The sequence below is a fragment of the Pinus tabuliformis genome, chromosome 1_1 (assembly GCF_031772625.1).
Source record: "Pinus tabuliformis cultivar Carrire ecotype Pingquan chromosome 1_1, CPIR1, whole genome shotgun sequence".
NCBI lineage: Eukaryota > Viridiplantae > Streptophyta > Pinopsida > Pinales > Pinaceae > Pinus > Pinus tabuliformis.
Genome location: NC_142297.1, coordinates 848,113,733 through 848,133,927, shown reverse-complemented (window position 1 = coordinate 848,133,927; position 20,195 = coordinate 848,113,733). Strand labels below are relative to the sequence as shown.

Here is a 20,195-nt window from a genome sequence, read left to right as displayed (position 1 = left end):
GGTATTCACCCTGTTGGCCAGATGCTCCTGCATCACCAGCTGATGATCAGATGGACATGGCCAAGCTTTCAGAAGGATTAAGAAGATTTCCCAAATAGGCTTGTGGACAATGGTGCTTCTTCCACGGTGCATAACACTGTTTGTATTTTGCTGTTGGTTTTGACTTCATAATGTGAATTTTAGGGGTTAATGTGATGGTGATTTTGCATATGGTAAATCATTGTATTCTCAGCTTTTGAGTTTATCTATATTGATTACAGATTTTAGCATTAATGTGCATGAAACATAGAGTTAATAGTTGACTATTGCTTCATATAGATCTGTTGCAGGTTTAGGATGTCGATTGTTGTCTTTCATAATCCACAAATCGGAGTAGATATTACATGCAATATGCAATATTATTCATTTTGATTCATTGACCAAACTCATCCAAGCTTGATTTTTTTAGATTAAATGAATATTATATCTCCTGAGCAAGATGGGGAGGACTTACTGCAAAGATGCTGAGACCAGGAAAATCAGGCTCCTATTGCAGCTATAAATCCCTCCTATTTGTTAGTGTTTCTCTCACTAAGATACGTTAAGCATATTTATATGCTTGCATCATAGAAAACACATTGTATACATTATACATTGCTGGTAATGGGTGTAGAAGTATTCTTTATTAAAGAGACATCTGAGAAACAATTATTGTTGTTACCTTTTCCACAAGTATTTTGATTTCTATATTCCTTATTTATCATATATACATTATTTTTTGTGGTTAAGAATTTATGAAAATCTTGTTTATAATAAACTGCTATGTTATATGAATTCACAGAATGCTTATTTTCTAGAAGTTATAATTTCTATATTGATGTTATTCTTTGAGGAAATTTATTTACCAAGTTAATATCAATGTTATATGAAGTAAAATTAATCAGTTAATTGCTTATTTCTAGTGATCTAATTTAATGTTATTATTTAAGGAAATTTATTTACCATGTTAATGTCAATGTTATATTAAGTAGAATTAATTAGTGAATTTCTTATTTCTAGTGATTTAATTTACAAAGTAAGTGTTATTGTTTTGTAATTTGAATTTCTGAATTTTTATTTAGGATTTTATTGTTACAAAATTTCTATCTATTATAAATAATTTTATTGTTATAAAATTTCCATTCATATAATGGTTTATAGTGTTGACATTATACATCTATATTATAGTATTCAATTACTTTTTTGTGTTCTAGCACATTTGTTGTATATCATTTTCTTTTGATAAGCATCAAAATGAAATTCTTGTATGTTGTGTCATATAAAAGAATATAATGTTGAAAATAGTCATTACATGGTTGCAGAAATTTCACCAATATGTTTTGACTTTCTATCAAACATGGAATGCTATGAACTATGTAACTTGTAAAATAATAAGAAGTTAATAATTATATTCTACTTAAGGGAAATTTTTCCTTTTACATTACCTACCATTTATAAGAAAAGATGAGATGAATGTAAGACTAGGTCTACTCATTATATATATATAGGAGACAAAGGGTACAATTATAACGAAATTGTATAATGAAAGGTTTTGGCTTATATAATAATATAACAGTAGAAATTTGATAATTCAATATCAAGGGATTAATATTGAAAAGAGAAATTAACTCATAAAAATATATAAATCACACATAAAAACCAGAGACACAATATTGACGGAAAAAAGCTGAAGCCTCATGTATTCTCTCTCACTCTCATTCTTACATCCAAATAATTGAATATAGTGTTTCAAATAAATAGATGAGAGATAGTGTTCTCAAGATAGTGCGTGCTATCTTAGACACCTTTGGTTGAGATAATTTCTCCTTTGGTTGAGATAATTTCTCACTAGACACACCAATATAGGAGTTACCTAAACTAACTCCTATCTTAGAGGAACAACCCAAGAGTTAGGCACAAATTCCCAACTTGGAATATTTAACTAATTAATTTATTTTTGGATTTATTATTGTTTTATGAGAGAGTCTAACATTCCCCCCCTCAATGATAAATCCAAAAATAAGAACGAGAACCATCTTCCAAGTTCTCATGTTGATCCTCAAAAACATTGCCAGAAAAAACCGCCAAAACTGGATGCTAGAAAAAACTCAAATATGAAGAGAACATGAATCAACTGCATGCCTGATTCATGCTTGACAACTCCATCACGTTCCAAGCCGCAAAAGGATCCAACTGTCCTTTGTTTGAAAATAGCATCCGGTGTCCACTGACACAATTTGATGAACGCCCACTGGCGTGTTTGCTGATGATGATTGCCCACTGGCTGAAGATGTCGAAAAACAACTCAGTGTTGCTTTTGCTATGATGAAAGCCGCTCACTGCTGCTTTGGCTGTCGATCACCCACTGGCGAATTTGCTGATGCTCACTGCTGATGACAAATGCCCACTGGCTACTTCGCTGATGTTGTCGAGACTTTCAGTCTGACAACCACTTGTCAATTTCATTGACATTTCCCCCCTTTGTCAGCTGAAAGGAGAGACAATCTTCAAAATATATTTGAACTCCCCCCTTCAGGTGTAGGAGAGTTTCACTGTCGTACTCCCTCATTCAACTGCATGAGAGTACCATCATCTGTTCACTGCTGGTTGCACTATGTGTGATTGTAGTCGGTTGTAGAACTGAGACAATCGTTTGACTGTGGATGACCATTCCCAAGGATCAATCCATTCATAATGTATCTTCAATTTGCCTGATTTTTGTTGGTTGCGACATTTTTCTGAGGAATGATTGTGCTTGCCACAATGGCAACACGGATGGAGATCAAAACATTGATCTTCCATATGACCGACTCTTTGACAATGAGAGCATTTCAGTTGAACATGAACTTCAGGTTGCATGCAATTCTGTTTGTCGGCAACTTTTGCAGAACCTGCTGAGGTGAGTGGTTCAAGAAATCCTGCACTCACAAACTTAATTGGCTTGGAATAATCTGGGATTTGTAAGTTGGTGTCATCAGGAACATATCCTAAGCCTCGTCTATTCTTGTTATTTTGAATTTCTTCCCAGGGCTTGATGAGGGGTTTGGAAGAAATTGGAATTTGATCATGAACAACTTTGACACTTGAAGTTGTTGGGATGATTGACTTATCATCTGGATGGTTCAAAGACTTGAAAGTATCCCTCTTTTCTTGCAATTCATTCCTTTGAAGTTGGGACTCAAGTTGAAGAAACTCAATGGTTTCTTGTGTTTGTTGTAGATGCCATGAAATATTAGCAAGAGTTTCTTTACTGATGTGCACCATGTCTTCATTACTGGAGATGATCAAACTGTGAAGAATGTTTAACAACTGAATATGTTTCGCCATCTGAACTTGCTCACTTGAAAGCAGGCTCTCTTGTCGTAGATGTCGTGCTTTGAACTGTTTCACTTGAGTTTTGTTACTTGAATGACAGGCTCGCTGGCTTAATTCACTTGTCTTAATTTGACTAAGTTGAAGAGAATTGACGTGCTTGACTTCTGATCAAATCAAAACATGGGTGTCGAACACTGTCGAAAATGCACCCAAAAAAGCTTACAATGATTTCAATGATTCACTACAATGAATTCTATTTGTCTCAATTCAAGACCTGGGTGTCGGTTTCAACCGAGAATGCACCCTTACAATTCAATGTAATTTGAGTTTGATTACAAGTTCAATAATGTTGATGTAGAATGTGCTTTGAAGTTTACAGATTTATTAACTTGATTGTAGTGATGTAGACATTGCTTTGAAATGCTGGAGTCTGCAGATTCATGAACTTGATTGTATTGAGTGAATATGTTTGTTGAGGTAGAATGCCGATGTTGAAAACTTTGATGAGTTGTTGTATGTGTGGAGCTTAATTATCCTTCCTTGCATCTATTTCATTACATGTGTTGTGCTTACTTGCATTGAACTTTATGTGTGTTAAATGAGATCATTTATGTGTCAAAACGAGACACAAATCAGAAAGCAAAAACATGAAGGATGCACCATCATCAACACACTCTTCGTGTACCTAAGATCCCCTTATTCAATTTCGGGCGGATCTAGGACACAATCACCACAAATAATATGTCTTTATTAAATTTTGGAGTACATAAGCGCTCAGCTTCACAACATCTTCATGGAATCAGAGTTCTAGAACTTTCGAAAGAAAAATGTCTTCAAAACACTGACTCAACCTTCTAGAAATAAAATATTCACTTATCTCTCCAAACACTTATCACTCTAAAATATTACAAAGCAAAATTCACCTTATCGCTCCATAAAATCACTTCCAGCCTCTCCAAATTCAACTTATCACTCCAAAAAACAACAAATTATTTATAAAAAAAGCATACTACCTCTTCACTAAAAAATGCACCTTCTCATATTACTTTTAACTCCCTAGCAATAGCTCTCACACTGTTCTACAAAGCTGGCAACATTTGTTGCAACAATGCACTCTTTATTTTAGCCATTCTTTGAAGAATCGTTTAAAATGTAACTTGATGGCAAGGTCCGTAGAAACTGTAAACACGCACATGAATGAGAACCAAATATATTATTGCCCAGCGCCGATTAATAGGAAAGGGAATTGATGGATGGATGAATTAGCGTGTCCCCGCTTAAACAACAGGTTTCAGGTCTCAACAAGCGGGTGTGACACCAAGCAATCTCAATCTCATTTTCGCTTGAAGGATGAATGACCAGTGGATGTGCCCACAAACAACAGGTTACTGTGCAATTTTAATATCAATTTCACTCTTATCTTATCTTATCTCACTTTGCTCACTCTTAACACAACACATGATCATGGCGGCTGCAACGATGAGGAGGACGATACTTTTCAGATGGAATAAGAACTAGCATTTGCACCTAATGTTGCAAAGGAGACGCCGTAAGGTATAGTCTGTGGAAGAATATTGAAATGCGAATGGGATTTTACGGGTTTTTTTGAAAGCAAGGGTCGATGTATTTGAGTTTTAATTTGAGGAAGCCATGTCGAAAAGTGTATTTGGGGGTTAAAGTGGCTACGAAATGGAATGCAAGTAGTCTTAAATATCCATTGAACTTGTTTAGACACCTTCTTATCTGGATTAAAATTGCGTAGTTGAAGGTGAAGGTAAAGGAATGAATTCACACGAAACGCGAACAAGCGTTGGGTATCCATATCGATTTGGATGGGGTTATTTAAGAAATCATTATTCAAATGGGAAATTTAATTAATATGAAGACATATTTAAAACATGTATTATATTCATTGAAATAAATTGATTTTGTTAACAAAATATGTTAAAACCCATTGATAATGAATCGGTTGTGAAGACATAAACTATCAAAATGGTATTTGATCTTGAAACATCCTTTTTCAAGTTTCAAATGGAAAATACAAATAGTGAATATAATATTCTAAAGAACATTGTGCTTGTCATTCCATATTTGAAGTTGTATCAAAACTTGTTGGAGGCATCGAAGACCTGAAGAAGCAATGAACCTGCAAAATGTATATTTTGTTAGAAGTTGTAATATGTAAATCAGTTGTGGAAATTTATTAGTAATACTTTGCAGGTGAGTTGTGTTAAAATGAATTTGGAATGAATGGAAATGAAGTTACCTTTGCCATGGGGATTTATATATTGTTAGTGGAAAATGCATGGTGAATGATGGCATACTAAACACCACTAGAGATTTATGCGTAGTTGGAGACGCATATTTCTTGCTTGGTATTCTGCTCGTAGTTGCATAGGTGTGATTTTTCTGAGTCCATATGTCCTATTGCAAAAGAAAGAAAATGTTAGAATGAGATGTACAGATAATATAAGGACATTCTAATATTTGCATAATTATTAATAATGATTAAATTTGGTTGTTGTTGAAAGATATGAAAGGTATGTTATGAAATAGAATGAGCTAAATAAATAGAGGAAACCTTTTGGTGTTGTTAAAGTATGGGTTGGAGCAGATTATCTGGAGGTGGCATTGAACAGAGAATTTCTTCCGCGTGTTTTCTGCGAGTAATGTTTTTGTTGTCCTTCATTTTATTGTAACTTTCGAAACTGAATGCGAGGCTAATCCAGAGATCTTGTAGAGAAAGTACTCTTGAAATTGCTGCGAATGTGAGACCTTGACGTTCTGTTTTTCCAATATCAATTGTTGCTTTTGGAAGTGTCATACCTTCAGATTTATGTATGGTTAAAGCCCAAGCCATCTTCAGTGGAATTTGTGCACGTCCATTTCTTTTTTATTGTTGGATTAGGCAAGTGAGTGGGGTTTCTTTCATCCCAAGGAGGCCCGATATATTTGGGAAAATCTACGACAACAAATGTTGGCATGCAATATCAAGAGATTGTTGTCTACAAGCATTTTCATAATGTCAATGTCTTCATATAAGTTTAAATAAGGCAAGATTGTTGTCTGCAAGCATTTTCATAATGTCAATGTCTTCATATAAGTTTAAATAAGGCAGAGATAATGGTGGAGTTAACTTGAGATCAATGAGTGAATGAATCAGGTGCTCTTATGCTAGTATGAGCTCCAGAAATTTTCACACAGAATCCTAAACTATTACCACAATCACAACTTACCAACCTTAACATCCAAATTCTGATGCCATTAGTAACTTACTGAATATGGCATATCATAAATGTGAGGTGATAATAACATTGTTTGATGCACAACCTCTTCCAATATATAGTATTCGAAGCAATAGAGGAAAAATTGAAAGAAATAAAGATGTCTGACAGTTAAGAAAGGCATGAAGAACGATTTAAAGTCAAGAAAATTGGACGCACAAGTCATATCCTTATTGTAAGTTTTCTTTGTTGCAAAAAGACCAATTTATTATCGGGGTTCTAGAGGTTCTAAACCCAACCTTAATAACCATAGAATAAGAGCTGGTTGCTCCATTCAAAACGAGAAGATTGGAGGTAGGAGTCACATCCTCATTATAAGTTTTGTTTGTTGTGACAAGACCAATTTATTTTCTGGATTTTAGAGGTTGTAAACCCTTGATAACCATAGAATAAGAGATGGGTGTTGTGTTCTGGATGTATAAAAAGACAAGTCCTGTGATAGTCAGAATATAGCTGAGACACCATGTTAGTAATGTTTACGACGTACTTTGTTAGGAAAATGCAGTTTCCACACCTTGCTAGTAACGTTGGTTGGCACTTTGTAAGAAACATGCAGCTTGCTAAACTGTTACTAGGAGCACAGCCATTTGGTTGGAAACTAAATTTATTCAGAACTAAAGGCAAAGCACTCCCAATTTCATGCCAAGATCATAACTCTGCCCTAGCTCATAGATGACAACTTTGAGAGGGGTATGACTCTGCAAATTTGAACATGCTCCTATAAAAATTAAACATGTCCTGAGTGGTCTCAGAACTTTAATCTTGAAAAAATATAGTTTTGATTGTTCCATATAAAACACTGCTTTCTCAATTGGGTTTACCCAACTGGTTGTGGAATGTAAGTTATCCTACAAACCCAAGGTCTGTTTTCCTGAGTGACATGTTGAACTCACAATGAATATTTTGTTGTAACAACTTTGAGCGTTGTTCTTGCCCTAGCTTTGTACCCTAAAGAATCTAATGCCAACCGGTTTACTGGTTTTGTCAAGGTCCTCACGAAGCACCAAGTGACACCATATAGGACAAGTGCCCACTGTCACCTCAGCACAAGTCCCCACTTTTTAAGCCCATCTTTCGTACCTCTTTCATTAAATTACTTGATTAACTATAATGGGTCACACTCAATATATAAATATCCTCACCTCCTATCTAACTTTACTTAATTTCCTTCCATCACCCCTTCATACTCTTATTTAATTTACTCTTATTTAATTTATTGTATTTCCATTATCACTTGATAAGCTCTCGAACTCTCACTTCTTTTCAATTTTCAAATTTATTTAACACCTTCCAAGTAGGTAGCTACACAATTCTTTTCCCTTACTACCTCTTCTCTTATGAATATTAGTCAACCTCCCTTATGAAAATTAAACATAACACCTGAGTTCTCATACCTGTTTCAATTTTCAAAATGCACTTAATTCTGGAACTTATTCCCATTTAAGACAATCATGATTCTTTACCCTAAACCTTATAAAATTTTATCATTTGGAATGGATTTTGATTCGCCACAAAGTGTGTCAGGTTGAGACTGGTGAACCATAATCTAGATTGACGATGACTATTACCTCGTACATCACAATTCTAAAAATGGAAATGCGGAACCTTATTAAGGGCAGCCCAAAGGAGCTAGCAGAATGGACGAGGACCACATTTATTGCAGTCATGTCACAGTCTAGCGTAGATGCCCATGAAGAGGAACAGAGGCAGTAATTGGTTGTTAATTTCCACTGGTCATTCCTCACGCCCTTAGGTCAGCTTCCTCCTCCTGCCTATCAAAATTGCAGTCAGAACACACAGATCAAAAACAAGTTCTCGGTGCATCCTATTTTGGCCAAATAACGGTAGTACCAAAAAAACTGTCAACTAATTAACACAGCTTATGTGGATCGTCCTATAATGGTCTGCAAATTGGATGGATCCTTTTCAAAGGATTCAACAGAGAAATTGATTCATTGAATATTACCTTTTATGAACAACAGGTATCTTCACAATACTCTTCTGCTTTTTTAAACTTTTCTTCTTTATTTTTCCACACTCTTATCTATGCTTTTTTCCTTTGATAATGTCCTCTATAATATAACCTTCCTGAATTTTTGGAAAGCCAAATGTGAAGTGATAATATCTGTAAAATTGGCCATGAAGTTATAGGTACCAGCAGAACAATTTCCCCCGTTTTTAGACAAAGTCAAAAAAATATTTCTTAAAAATGTGGGCCACTAGACTAATATTTATAAAATATATATCCATAAAAAACCAGAACGATAAAATATATATCCATATTAAGTTTTATCCATAAAAAACCTGAAGCATAAATTATATCTATAGATGTATGAGATTTTTTTAAACCCTCGTCAATACACTACAAAATATACCCCACTCATCAACACGTACCCAAAAAAGAGAAGCAAACTTATAGTTCACTTGTAAATATACCATGGAAATTACAACCTAAAACACTAATAAAGTTTAAACTTTAAAGGAATCATAAAAGGATAGTGATGTATTTATAGTATATACTTGTAGATTACAGTGGTATTCATAATTGTCTAGACATCAATTTTGCTAAGTAACTTAATTATTTTGTGTATCCCATCAAGGATCTCATGGTTATGATCACCAATAGAATGTCAAAAAAGTATGAAGATGTCCTAAAATCATTATTCAGATACAAAAATTGAAATTACAAATAGGGTTGGATGCTCTATCAATTAGATGGGTACGGTACTAAGTGTTGAATGTTTGATTCAATTGGGCACTTGTACCTCCAACCGCAAAGAACAATTCATGGGATTTGATTGGTAAGGAGAGTGTTATAAATAACATGGCATTGAAAGTTCCACTCTCAAAGAATTGATTTACAATTACTAAAAAAGGAGCAAGATACATAGAGAAACATAGAATGATGGAAATATGGAAAATATTTTAACGAGTATCAAGGTTTCACGTTAAATAACCAGGTCAAAAGACTTCAGACTATGATGCACACACAACAAATGAACCTTGGTAACACTCAAATCAAAACCCTACAACTAGATAAAGATGATACCACCAAAAAATATTCTTAACTACTAAGCATCCAATTTACTATGCTTTGAGGACAAAGCGTTCTTTAAATACAAATGCAAATGCAGAGGATTCTTCGTCTGAGACTCCTTAGACTATCAAGAGGCATTTGTGGCGAACATGAGAAGGAGGTCAAGAACCAAACAGCACAAGGAAGCACCATGTTTTTTTATGAATGATGTTGTTTCATACTACATAATTAGACAAATAAAAGTGGGCTGTACCAAGTATTCTTATAGATTAGTATTTCCAGCAAGAAATCAACTAACAGAATATAGTACATTGTCAAAGGTAAAGGGAAAGATCGCATGCAATATCAAGAGATTGTTGTCCGCAAGCATTTCCTTCACCAAACCACATGATTCCCTAGCCAATTTAATTCCAAAAGAAGGCTAAGTCAGTGTCCATAATGTCAATGTCTTCATATAAGTTTAAATAAGGCAGAGATAATGGTGGAGTTAACTTGAGATCAACGAGTGAGTGAATCAGGTGCTCTTGTGCTAGTAAATTGAACTGCCTTGGTGTGGTGTGCCCAGTGTGGGGGAACTTTGTGCACCATCCCATTATCATCGTCTAAGGACATTCAACCAACCATATGATGGTGTAGTTTTGCACCCTTCCATGAAGGGATCTGCATTTCTTATTCTTTTTAATCAGTGTCCTGAAAGGGTGGCCTCAAAAACCTAGTTAGGGAAATATGTAGCTAGGGCACTCGTTGCAAAACAAGAACCACTACACTACCAAATTTAGTGGTAACCAAAAGATCTCTGATAGTTTCATTGTATATTTTGAGCATTAATGCCTGAGAATAAGGAAGACATCAAGAAATTTAGCACGAAATGTCAGTTGCATTCAACACAACTCCATTCTAAATAAATCCAAACAAACACTTCGATACAAATAAAATCCAAGGTATCCAAGGTATTAAAATCTTAAAGGCTATCAATCTGATCGGACTATTCAAGACTAGGTCTTAGCAGGTCAAGACGTGTGCATTTTGGAGGCAGATAATGAGAATTTTGTCAGAGTTTTCTTGTTTTTTGTTGTTGGTTTTAATGGTTGATCACAATGAGGATGAGTTCTACATGCCGTTTCACATGACCTTGTGGTAATCAAATCCAATCCCAAAGCAAAGCAAGCTGAGAGAAATACAAATACGAATGTAATTGCAAATGTAAATACAAATGCAAATGCAGAGGATTCTCTGTCTGAGACTCCTTAGACTATCAAGAGGCATCTGTGGCGAACATGAGAAGGAGGTCAAGAGCCAAACAACACAAGGAAGCACAATGTTGTTTATGAATGATGTTGTTTCAGACTACATAATTAGACAGATAACACTGGGTTGTACCAAGTATTCTTATAGATTAGTATTTCCAGCAAGAAATCAACTAACAGAATATAGTACATTGTCAAAGGTAAAGGGAAAGATCGCATGCAATATCAAGAGATTGTTGTCCACAAGCATTTCCTTCACCAAACCACATGATTCCCTAGCCAATTTAATTCCAAAAGAAGGCTAAGTCAGTGTTCATAATGTCAATGTCTTCATATAAGTTTAAATAAGGCAGAGATGATGGTGGAGTTAACTTGAGATCAAGAGTGAGTGAATCATGTGCTCTTATCAAAGAGATGGACTTCGATTATCAGGAATCTCATCCCACTAATACCGGTCAAGATGAAGCTCTCAGCAAGCATGTTTTTCATTAGTGTTTCATATTATGTAAAACAATGTCAATTTTAGGTGTCTTTTATAGAGTTCATCCTAGCAAAAACTTTTTTAAATACTCTGTGAAATGATGATTTGGATCTTCTATACCCAACACATACAGCTAGATAGATATGGTGGTTTTTGTTAACAACATCTTTTTTTTTGTATTGCGCTAAGCTGCCCAGCTCAGCTGTGGTTTTTTTCTAATACAAATATTACCCGTTTATGTTTTATATCTCCGTGTGTAACATTCCTGTCATTGAAACTGCCTTAAGGTCAGAGCTATAATTGAAACAAACCTGGAATTGTGATTGAAACAAAACAAAAAGCCTATTCTCCCAGAATCAAATATTGTGTTTAATAAAAAATATTTAAATATGGCTTTTCACCAAAAATTACCCAAAAGCATCAGGATTTTGAGTTTTCTTCTCTGTGATTGAAAGAAAGCATGGAGCTCATTATGATCAAAGTGTCCTAAGGTAATTGAAATAAACCTCAGATTGCAATTATATCAAAATGCCTATTCTCCCAGATTAAAAAATCAAAATGCAATAAAGAACATGAGGTTTTTATCAAAATCTAATAAAAAACAATGTGTTTTCAAAATTTTGTTTCTATGATTGAAAATGTCATACCTGAGCTCATTAGGGTCAAAATCAAATCAATCAAAAGCCTAGAGTTCCTAAGATTCCATATCTGACAACATAATTAAGTTCATTGAGATAAAATCAAAATTTAACCAAAAGCATGGGGATATAATTAAGTTCATTGAGATAAAATCAAAATTTAACCAAAAGCATGGGGATTTTAAGATTTCATTTCTGTGATTGAAAACACCGTAGTTAAGCTCAATAAAATCAAAATAATTTTAAACAAAACGTCGAGTCTTTTAAATCTCTTCTGTGATTGAAAGCAATATAAGTGAACTCATTAAGAACGAAGCCTCAAAGGTAATTGAAATAAAACTTACATTGCAACTGTTTCAAAAGAGTTTATTCCAAAATAATTTTAAACAAAATCTCAGGTCTTTTAAATCTCTTCTTTGATTGAAAGCAACATAATAGAACTCATTAAGAATGGAGCCTCAAAGGTAATTGAGATAAAACTTACTTCAACTGTTTCAAAAGAGCCTCTTCTGTGATTGAAAGCAACATAACGGAACTCATTAAGAACGAAACCTCAAAGGTAATTGAAATAAACTTTACGTTGTATTTTCTCTGGTTTATAAGTAACTTTATGTAGACTGTTTATTTTTACTGAAAATATGTTGTATTTTCGCTGGTTTATAAGTATTTTTTATAGAGTAAATTTATAATTTTTAAAATTAGAGTTAAGTTAAATTGGTGAATGAGATATTATTGTTTATAAGACAACTTATATTAATATTTATTTGATTGCTAAAAGTTTATGAAAGATATATACTCTATTTTTTTTTAGTTTTGTTAAATTTTCAGGGACAAAAGACATATTCTTAACTATGAGATTCACTCAAGCTATAATTTTTTCTATGTATATATAAGCAAGACAACATATATTGGTGTATAATACCTCTTATTTGTGGGATAAGGGACCCATCTCTATACAATCCCTTTAATTTTGAAACTGTACATTTTAAGAGGAAACACATAGTCTTAACTATTAGACCCACTCAAGCTTTTTATATATATATATATATATATATATATATATATATATATATATATATATATATATATATATATATATATATAAACGGTTACAGCCAAGTAAGACACTATATTGGTGTATGAGATCCCTTTGTTTGTGGGACAAGAAACCCACTTCCATGCAGTCACTAGAAAAACATACATACTCTCCCTCTCTAATTTTGAACCTCTGACTTTTTAGGAAAAACTGTCTTAAAGTATGCAAATTATTATATGCCATAGTTCTACTTTTTTTTCCTTAAAAATATTTTATTTTAATACCAAATTCTTATTTTCCATAAAATAATCTTTTCCAATTTTTTTTCATTATTATCTATTTTTTTTTTCTTCTGCCCTCCAAAATTTTCCAACATTAACCTTAATTATCAATTGAAATTTTTTAAATATCTAAAATAAAATAGCATCATAAGAGTATTTCCAGGCCTGGCAAAAAAGTAAATACAAGGTGAAAACCCTATGATATCCCACAAATGACAGTTAATAACAGAAATTTGCCTCAATATAATATAATGCTTTTCTTTCTGAAAAAAAGGGTTTAGAGTACCTACTTCCAATATCTTTCCATCACTAATCAATTTCTCTGGGGATTGGTTCATGTCCGCGGAATTTATTAAGGCAGAATTAGCATCTGTTAGAGCCTTAATGGTTGTCTCTGCAGTAATTAATTGAGTATGATCAGGTCTGTTTGACCTAGTCATGGCCTGGATTTCAACTTCAATGTCCTGGACCTTCTTCTGCAGATCTAACAGATAGCTGATAGTGTCCCCTAGAATCGACTGTTTGTCCATCTGTTTGACAACCACAATAATTACTTCCATAACACAGCTTAGCATTGATAGGAAATTCAGTACAACATTAATGCATATCACAGGAGATGAATGATGATGAATCCGAGAACTAAAAGCACCTATTGTGTTGTTGCAGGGTCTACTCTCCAACAACCCTACACACATGGTGATTAATATTTACTAGTTTATAAGTTCATTACTGCGGGGTTGTATATCTCTATTGTTAAATTTAAGCAAAGACATAATTTAGGGATAGATATATACAACTCCACATATTAATGAGCATATGGACTAATAAATATGCATCGCCCTGCACATTGGGTTGTAAATATTGTACCAATTCAAAGAAAATTAATTAATAATAAATATATACCTTACTGATATTGGGAACTACAGAATGCAATTTGTAAAGTGTCTCCTTCATTTTCTTCCTTCGCTTTCTTTCGGTCTACAAATTTTTGGATGTTTGACGATGCTGCTGCGGCTGTTTGCTGATGCTCCTACGGTTCGAACCTATAATCTCCGGATTGTTGTCGCCCCAGTCCAACTGCCTCGAATTGTCGTCCATATCAATCCAGATCTTGCTATTTTGATGACCCATTACGATGTTGTCGCTACAAACCGAGATCGGGTGACTTTGATCTATTTGGCTCTCTATATGCCCCTCATCCGTTGCTTAGCGCAGGCGGGACTAGTGGGGCAAATGTGGCAGACAATGAAAAAGATGGTGAAAAGTGACTGTGGCATGAATCCTAGCATATTGTCTGAAATTATTAGGATACTAGGCAAGATAAAGATGGTGGAAAAGGCCCTTTCCATATTTTATCTCATCAAGACAGAGAAGTGCAAACCCAGTGTCTATGCTTATAATTGCATGTTTAGTGTGCTGATGAAGGCAAATTGGAAGTGCAAACCCAGTGTCTATGCTTATAATTGCATGTTTAGTGTGCTGATGAAGGAAAATTGTCATGATAAGGTGCAAGAGCTTTACAGGGAAATGTGCAATGAAGGGAAATGTTTTCCCGATATGGTAACTTATAGTATGCTCATCTCCAACTTTGGGAAACTTAGAGATGTGGACTCTGCGATTAAGCTTTTTGAAGAAATGAAGGAGAATGGTCTGCAACCTAGTGCGAAGATCTATACGATCCTGGTTGGAAGTTTGTTTAAATCAAACAGATGCATAGAGGCCTTGAAGTTGTTCCAGGAAATGAAGGATACACGTTGTACACCGAATGTGTTTACATACACTGAAGTAATAAATGGGCTAGGCAAAGCAGGGAGAGTCCAAGAGGCATACAGAATATTTCAAGATATGCAGAAAGATGGTTGCTCTCCCGATGTGGTCATGTTCAACAAACTGATCGATATCATGGGTGATGCAGGCCTACTTGATGATGCTCTGAAGCTATTTGGACAGATGGAAACTGTAGGATGCAATCCTACTGTGGTAACATATAACAGTGTCATGGAAGCTCTTTTCAAATCTAACAATCCATCGGAGGCATTGCATTGGTTTGAGAGAATGAATGGAAAAGGCATTGCTCCAAGTTCGTTTACATATTCCATTCTAATTGCTGGTTTATGCAAGGCGAACAGATTGAAAAAGGCATTGATGCTTCTTGAAGAGATGGACAAGAAGGGCTTTCTGCTTTGCCCTGCTGCCTATTGTAGTTTGATTGATGCACTTGGTAAGGCACGCCGTTATGATGCGGCAGTGGAATTATTTAAGGAAATGAAAGAAAACAACACTCCTTCCAGCTCAAGGCTCTATGCAGTTATGATTAAACACCTTGGTAAAGCAGGGCGTATTGATGCAGCCATTAAACTGTTTGAAGAAATGCAAAGTAAGGGATGTATTCCTGATGTGTATTCCTACAATGCATTAATGTCTGGCCTGGTAAGAGCAGGCATGGTTGATGAAGCTCATTCATGGCTTAAAAAAATGCAAGATCGAGGATGTAAACCTGATATTAGTAGCCATAATATAGTTTTGAATGGTTTGTCTAAGGCATGTGGGCCAACAGAGTCCTTTAAGATGTTCGAGAAAATGAAAAATTCGGAGATTCAGCCAGATGCCGTATCTTACAACACAGTTCTTGGTGCACTTAGCAATGCGGGCATGTTTGATGAAGCAGTCAAATTAATGAAGGAAATGACTTCTAAAGGATTTTCGTATAATTTGATTACATATTCTTCAATATTAGAGGCTATGGGCAGAGTTGATGAAGACTGCAAACCATTCATTCAATAAGGAGGTCTTTTGATTCTCCTGTGCTTCCTGGTCGATAGTGATGGTTGCATTCGTGGCTTGGCTTTCTGGTTTCAGTGGGGATGATGGATTTCCTGAACGGTGAACCTCACGCAAAATGAGAGTTGCCTTGCCACTGTTTCATATGTCTGGAATATTACCATTTGTAATTTCTTTATCATCTTGATTATTACCAAAAACATGCAGGAATCATGTTCAAAGTAAGCTGCTTATACAAAATGGAATCTGTATTGTGGCCATTTTACACAGGTCATCCTGGTAAGCATATTTTTCTGTTTTCTTATTTTCTTGTCATCTAAGCAGCATTATCCTTCCTGTACTAATTAAAGTCCCCAACTATAAAAGATGCAACTCACAGAACCTAATGACGAAGTAAGAAAGGAAAACTAGACTGCATCCCTGGAAATAAACAACTCTTGTCCGAAATATAAAGATATATGATCAGAAAACAGAAATATTGAAAAACGATGAACCTCTCTAATTTTGAACCTCTGACTTTTTAGGAAAAACGGTCTTAAAGTATGCAAATTATTATATGCCATAGTTCTACCTTTTTTTTTCCCTTAAAAATATTTTATTTTAATACCAAATTCTTATTTTCCATAAAATAATTTTTTCGAATTTTTTTTTCATTATTATCTATTTTTTTCCTTCTGCCCTCCAAAATTTTCCAACATTAACCTTAATTATCAATTGAAAATTTTTAAATATCTAAAATAAAATAGCATCATAAGAGTATTTCCAGGCCTGGAAAAAAAGTAAATACAAGGTGAAAACCCTATGATATCCCACGAATGACAGTTAATAACAGAAATTTGTCATCAGATCTATGAATGAGTAGGGTTTAGAGTACCTACTTCCAATATCTTTCCATCACTAATCAATTTCTCTGCGGATTGGTTCATGTCTGCGGAATTTATTAAGGCAGAATTAGCATCTGTTAGAGCCTTAATGGTTGTCTCCGCAGTAATTAATTGAGTATGATCAGGTCTGTTTGACCTAGTCATGGCCTGGATTTCAACTTCAATGTCCTGGACCTTCTTCTGCAGATCTAACACATAGCTGATAGCGTCCCCTAGAATCGACTGTTTGTCCATCTGTTTGACAACCACAATAATTACTTCCATAACACAGCTTAGCATTGGTAGGAAATTCAGTACAACATTAATGCATATCACAGGAGATGAATGATGATGAATCTGAGAACTAAAAGCACCTATTGTGTTGTTGCAGGGTCTACTCTCCAACAACCCTACACACATGGTGATTAATATTTACTAGTTTATAAGTTCATTACTGCGGGGCTGTATATCTCTATTGTTAAATTTAAGCAAAGACATAATTTAGGGATAAATATATACAACTCCACATATTAATGAGCATATGGACTAATAAATATGCATCGCCCTGCACATTGGGTTGTAAATATTATACCAATTCAAAGAAAATTAATTAATAATAAATATATACCTTACTGATATTGGGAACTACAGAATGCAATTTGTAAAGTGTCTCCTTCATTTTCTTACTTCGCTTTCTTTCGGTCTGTAAATTTTTGGATGTTTGACGATGCTGCTGTGGCTGTTTGCTGATGCTCCTGCGGTTCGAACCTATAATCTCCGGATTGTTGTCGCCCCGATCCAACTGCCTCGAATTGTCGTCCATATCAATCCAGATCTTGCTATTTTGTTGACCCATTACGATGATGTCACTACAAACCGAGATCGAGGGACTTTGATCTGTTTGGCTCTCTACTGTTCTCGGCTCCTAATAACTACTTGTATGTCCTGACAACATTTCGTAAAGCCCTGCAGATCCAATATTGTTCATATTTTGGAGATCAAAATACTCGCCATTGCTGTAACGCTTTATGTAGGATTCATTACTATTACACATTTCTGTCACACAGTCAAAACCAAAACCAGTGAAATCCATTTCGCGAATTCCTTTCTCAAAACTGGGGGCAGAATGGGAACCCAAAATAAAGAACAGGAGAATCCCCAAGGTATCCCCACAGACCCATTCCCCTGGAAATGCCATAATGAAGCTCACTAAGATAATGAACAGAGAGCACAGGACGGTTTTGCTTAAAGAACAGAGAGCGCAGGAGGATTCGGAGTGAAATCCATTTCGCGAATTCCTTGCTCAAAACTGGGGGCAGAATGGGAACCCAAAATAAAGAACAGGAGAATCCCCAAGGTATCCCCACAGACCCATTCCCCTGGCAATGCCATAATGAAGCTCACTAAGATAATGAACAGACAGCGCAGGACGGTTTTGCTTAAAGAACAGAGAGCGCAGGAGGATTCAGAGTGAATGAAGCTCACTAAGATAATGAACAGAGAGCGCAGGACGGTTTTTCTTAAAGAACAGAGAGCACAGGAGGATTCGGAGTGCAGTGCATGCTTTCCATATGCCAAATGCGATGCGCGGCCAGATGCTAGATGCGATGAGCGGCCAGGGATAATGAATCGAACACTTCGAATCAAACGATCAATATTAATTCCATCGTCTAACAACGAAATCAATGGTGCAGGAAGGTACAGAGTGGCACTGGAGGGGAATTCCTCCCAGAGGAACGCCTTACGGCGTAACAAGATCCCATTTGCCCATTCCAGACACGCGCATTAAAACATTATGTGATACCAACAAGCTTCAAGAGGCCGTGGAGACCTTCGAGCATCTCCTTTCTGCAAAATCTGAATCGAGACCCAATCTCATCACCTGCAATCATTTGTTAAGTAGCATAGTTCGACAGAATCGACGTGAACCATCACTGTCTATTTACAGACTTATGGTTGAAGCGGACATTGTTCCAAATCTGAGAACTTTTACCACACACACATAAAAACCCACTAACTGAATTACGAATGATAAAAGTCGGGCAGTCTGTGATACCTCTCTTGAATTAAAATTTTTATGGATTTTATCACGTTATGAAAAAGTGAGTTTACCTTTCAAATGCGAATATAAAAATCATAAAGCACAGCTCATACTGTCTTTAATCATGGACCAAAGACTCACTCCTTCCTCGTTTTCCTTTTCTGGTTTTTGAGGATGAAGCCTGCTTTGAACGATGTTGACTTTTATCTACAACCTTTGTCTCCAGATTAAATTTTTCTCTAGCTGCCTCAAAGTTTCAAAAGAAATTGCTTTCGCTGAAGAAGATTCAATTGGTTTTGCAACGTAGAGAACTCTGCCATCATAATCTGCTCACTTTCCTGTATTGCTTCTTCACTCAACCCTTCCTCCAACAAGCGTTTCTTTTACATATCACCAAGGACTGAATCTTCACGCCTGCCTCGATGGCAAAGAAGATGGTACTAATAACCGTGTCAATGCTACACGTGGAGCCTGGGAACTGAGGTTATCCAGAACTGTTGTAAGCGCTGAGGCAGTTCAGTAGATTCTGATTGCAATTGACTTTCAAATAACCGATGTCCCCAACGCAATTGTCATGAATTTTGCAGCAGCTGTCCAGCCCATCGTAGGGAGCTTCGTCATGGCATCCACTGTAAAGCAGTCCGCAGTATCGCCCATACCTTAGAAGCAGGGCATCAAATACTGGGAAGAACCGAGAAGACAAGCCAATAAAAGGCATAGCAGTAAACCCAGTTGCATTCCATTGGCGGCCATGGATCCTAGCTAATCTGATCTCAATGCAATAATTTGATTCATCACGACCATTCATTCAGAAAGCGAAGCAAACCGCAAGGATTGGATTCCATGGCTTTCAGAAATGGAGGCAATCGAAAGAGCGCCCTGCCTAGCTTTATTATATGATTCTCAGCTACAGGATTCGAACGGAAAAGGAACATCCATTCAAGCCGTTGAAGTACGGCTGCATACGCAGATTGCTCCGTCTAGAATACTCAGGTTGCAATAACATTCAGATGCATCTCCTCACAACACAGGTTCACAACACAGGTTCAAATCTAGCTCTGATACCATATATTAAAATGCAATTAACTCAGAAAAAATATATAAATCACACATAAAAACCAGAGACACAATATTGACGGAAAAAGGCTGAAGCCTCATGTATTCTCTCTCACT

General features: G+C 35.6%; 2 protein-coding genes across 2 annotated transcripts; one reads left to right on the top strand and one right to left on the bottom strand.

Moving 5' to 3' along the window:
• The first annotated feature begins 14,339 nt into the window (after window positions 1-14,339).
• LOC149216924 (uncharacterized) lies at window positions 14,340-16,392 on the top strand. The gene is made up of 2 exons (XM_089390082.1): window positions 14,340-14,762; window positions 14,826-16,392. The coding sequence occupies exons 1-2, from the start codon at window positions 14,340-14,342 to the stop codon at window positions 16,119-16,121; spliced, it is 1,719 nt and encodes a 572-aa protein (XP_089246208.1). The 3' UTR covers window positions 16,122-16,392.
• A 541-nt stretch (window positions 16,393-16,933) lies between these two features.
• On the bottom strand, window positions 16,934-19,856 carry LOC149216923 (transcription factor SCREAM2-like). The gene is made up of 2 exons (XM_089391290.1): window positions 17,610-19,856; window positions 16,934-17,236 (listed from the first exon to the last, which is right to left on the bottom strand). The coding sequence occupies exons 1-2, from the start codon at window positions 17,835-17,837 to the stop codon at window positions 16,967-16,969; spliced, it is 498 nt and encodes a 165-aa protein (XP_089247416.1). The 5' UTR covers window positions 17,838-19,856; the 3' UTR covers window positions 16,934-16,966.
• Window positions 19,857-20,195: the final 339 nt, after the last annotated feature.

Coding starts and splice junctions, on each gene's coding strand:
- LOC149216924 (XM_089390082.1), top strand. CDS start 14,340: ATGCTGCTGCGGCTGTTTGCTGATGCTCCTACGGTTCGAACCTATAAT. Junction 14,763..14,825: donor TGTTTAGTGTGCTGATGAAG/GCAAATTGGAAG, acceptor GTGCTGATGAAG/GAAAATTGTCATGATAAGGT.
- LOC149216923 (XM_089391290.1), bottom strand. CDS start 17,837: ATGGGTCAACAAAATAGCAAGATCTGGATTGATATGGACGACAATTCG. Junction 17,237..17,609: donor TAGTTCCCAATATCAGTAAG/GTATATATTTAT, acceptor GTTGTCAAACAG/ATGGACAAACAGTCGATTCT.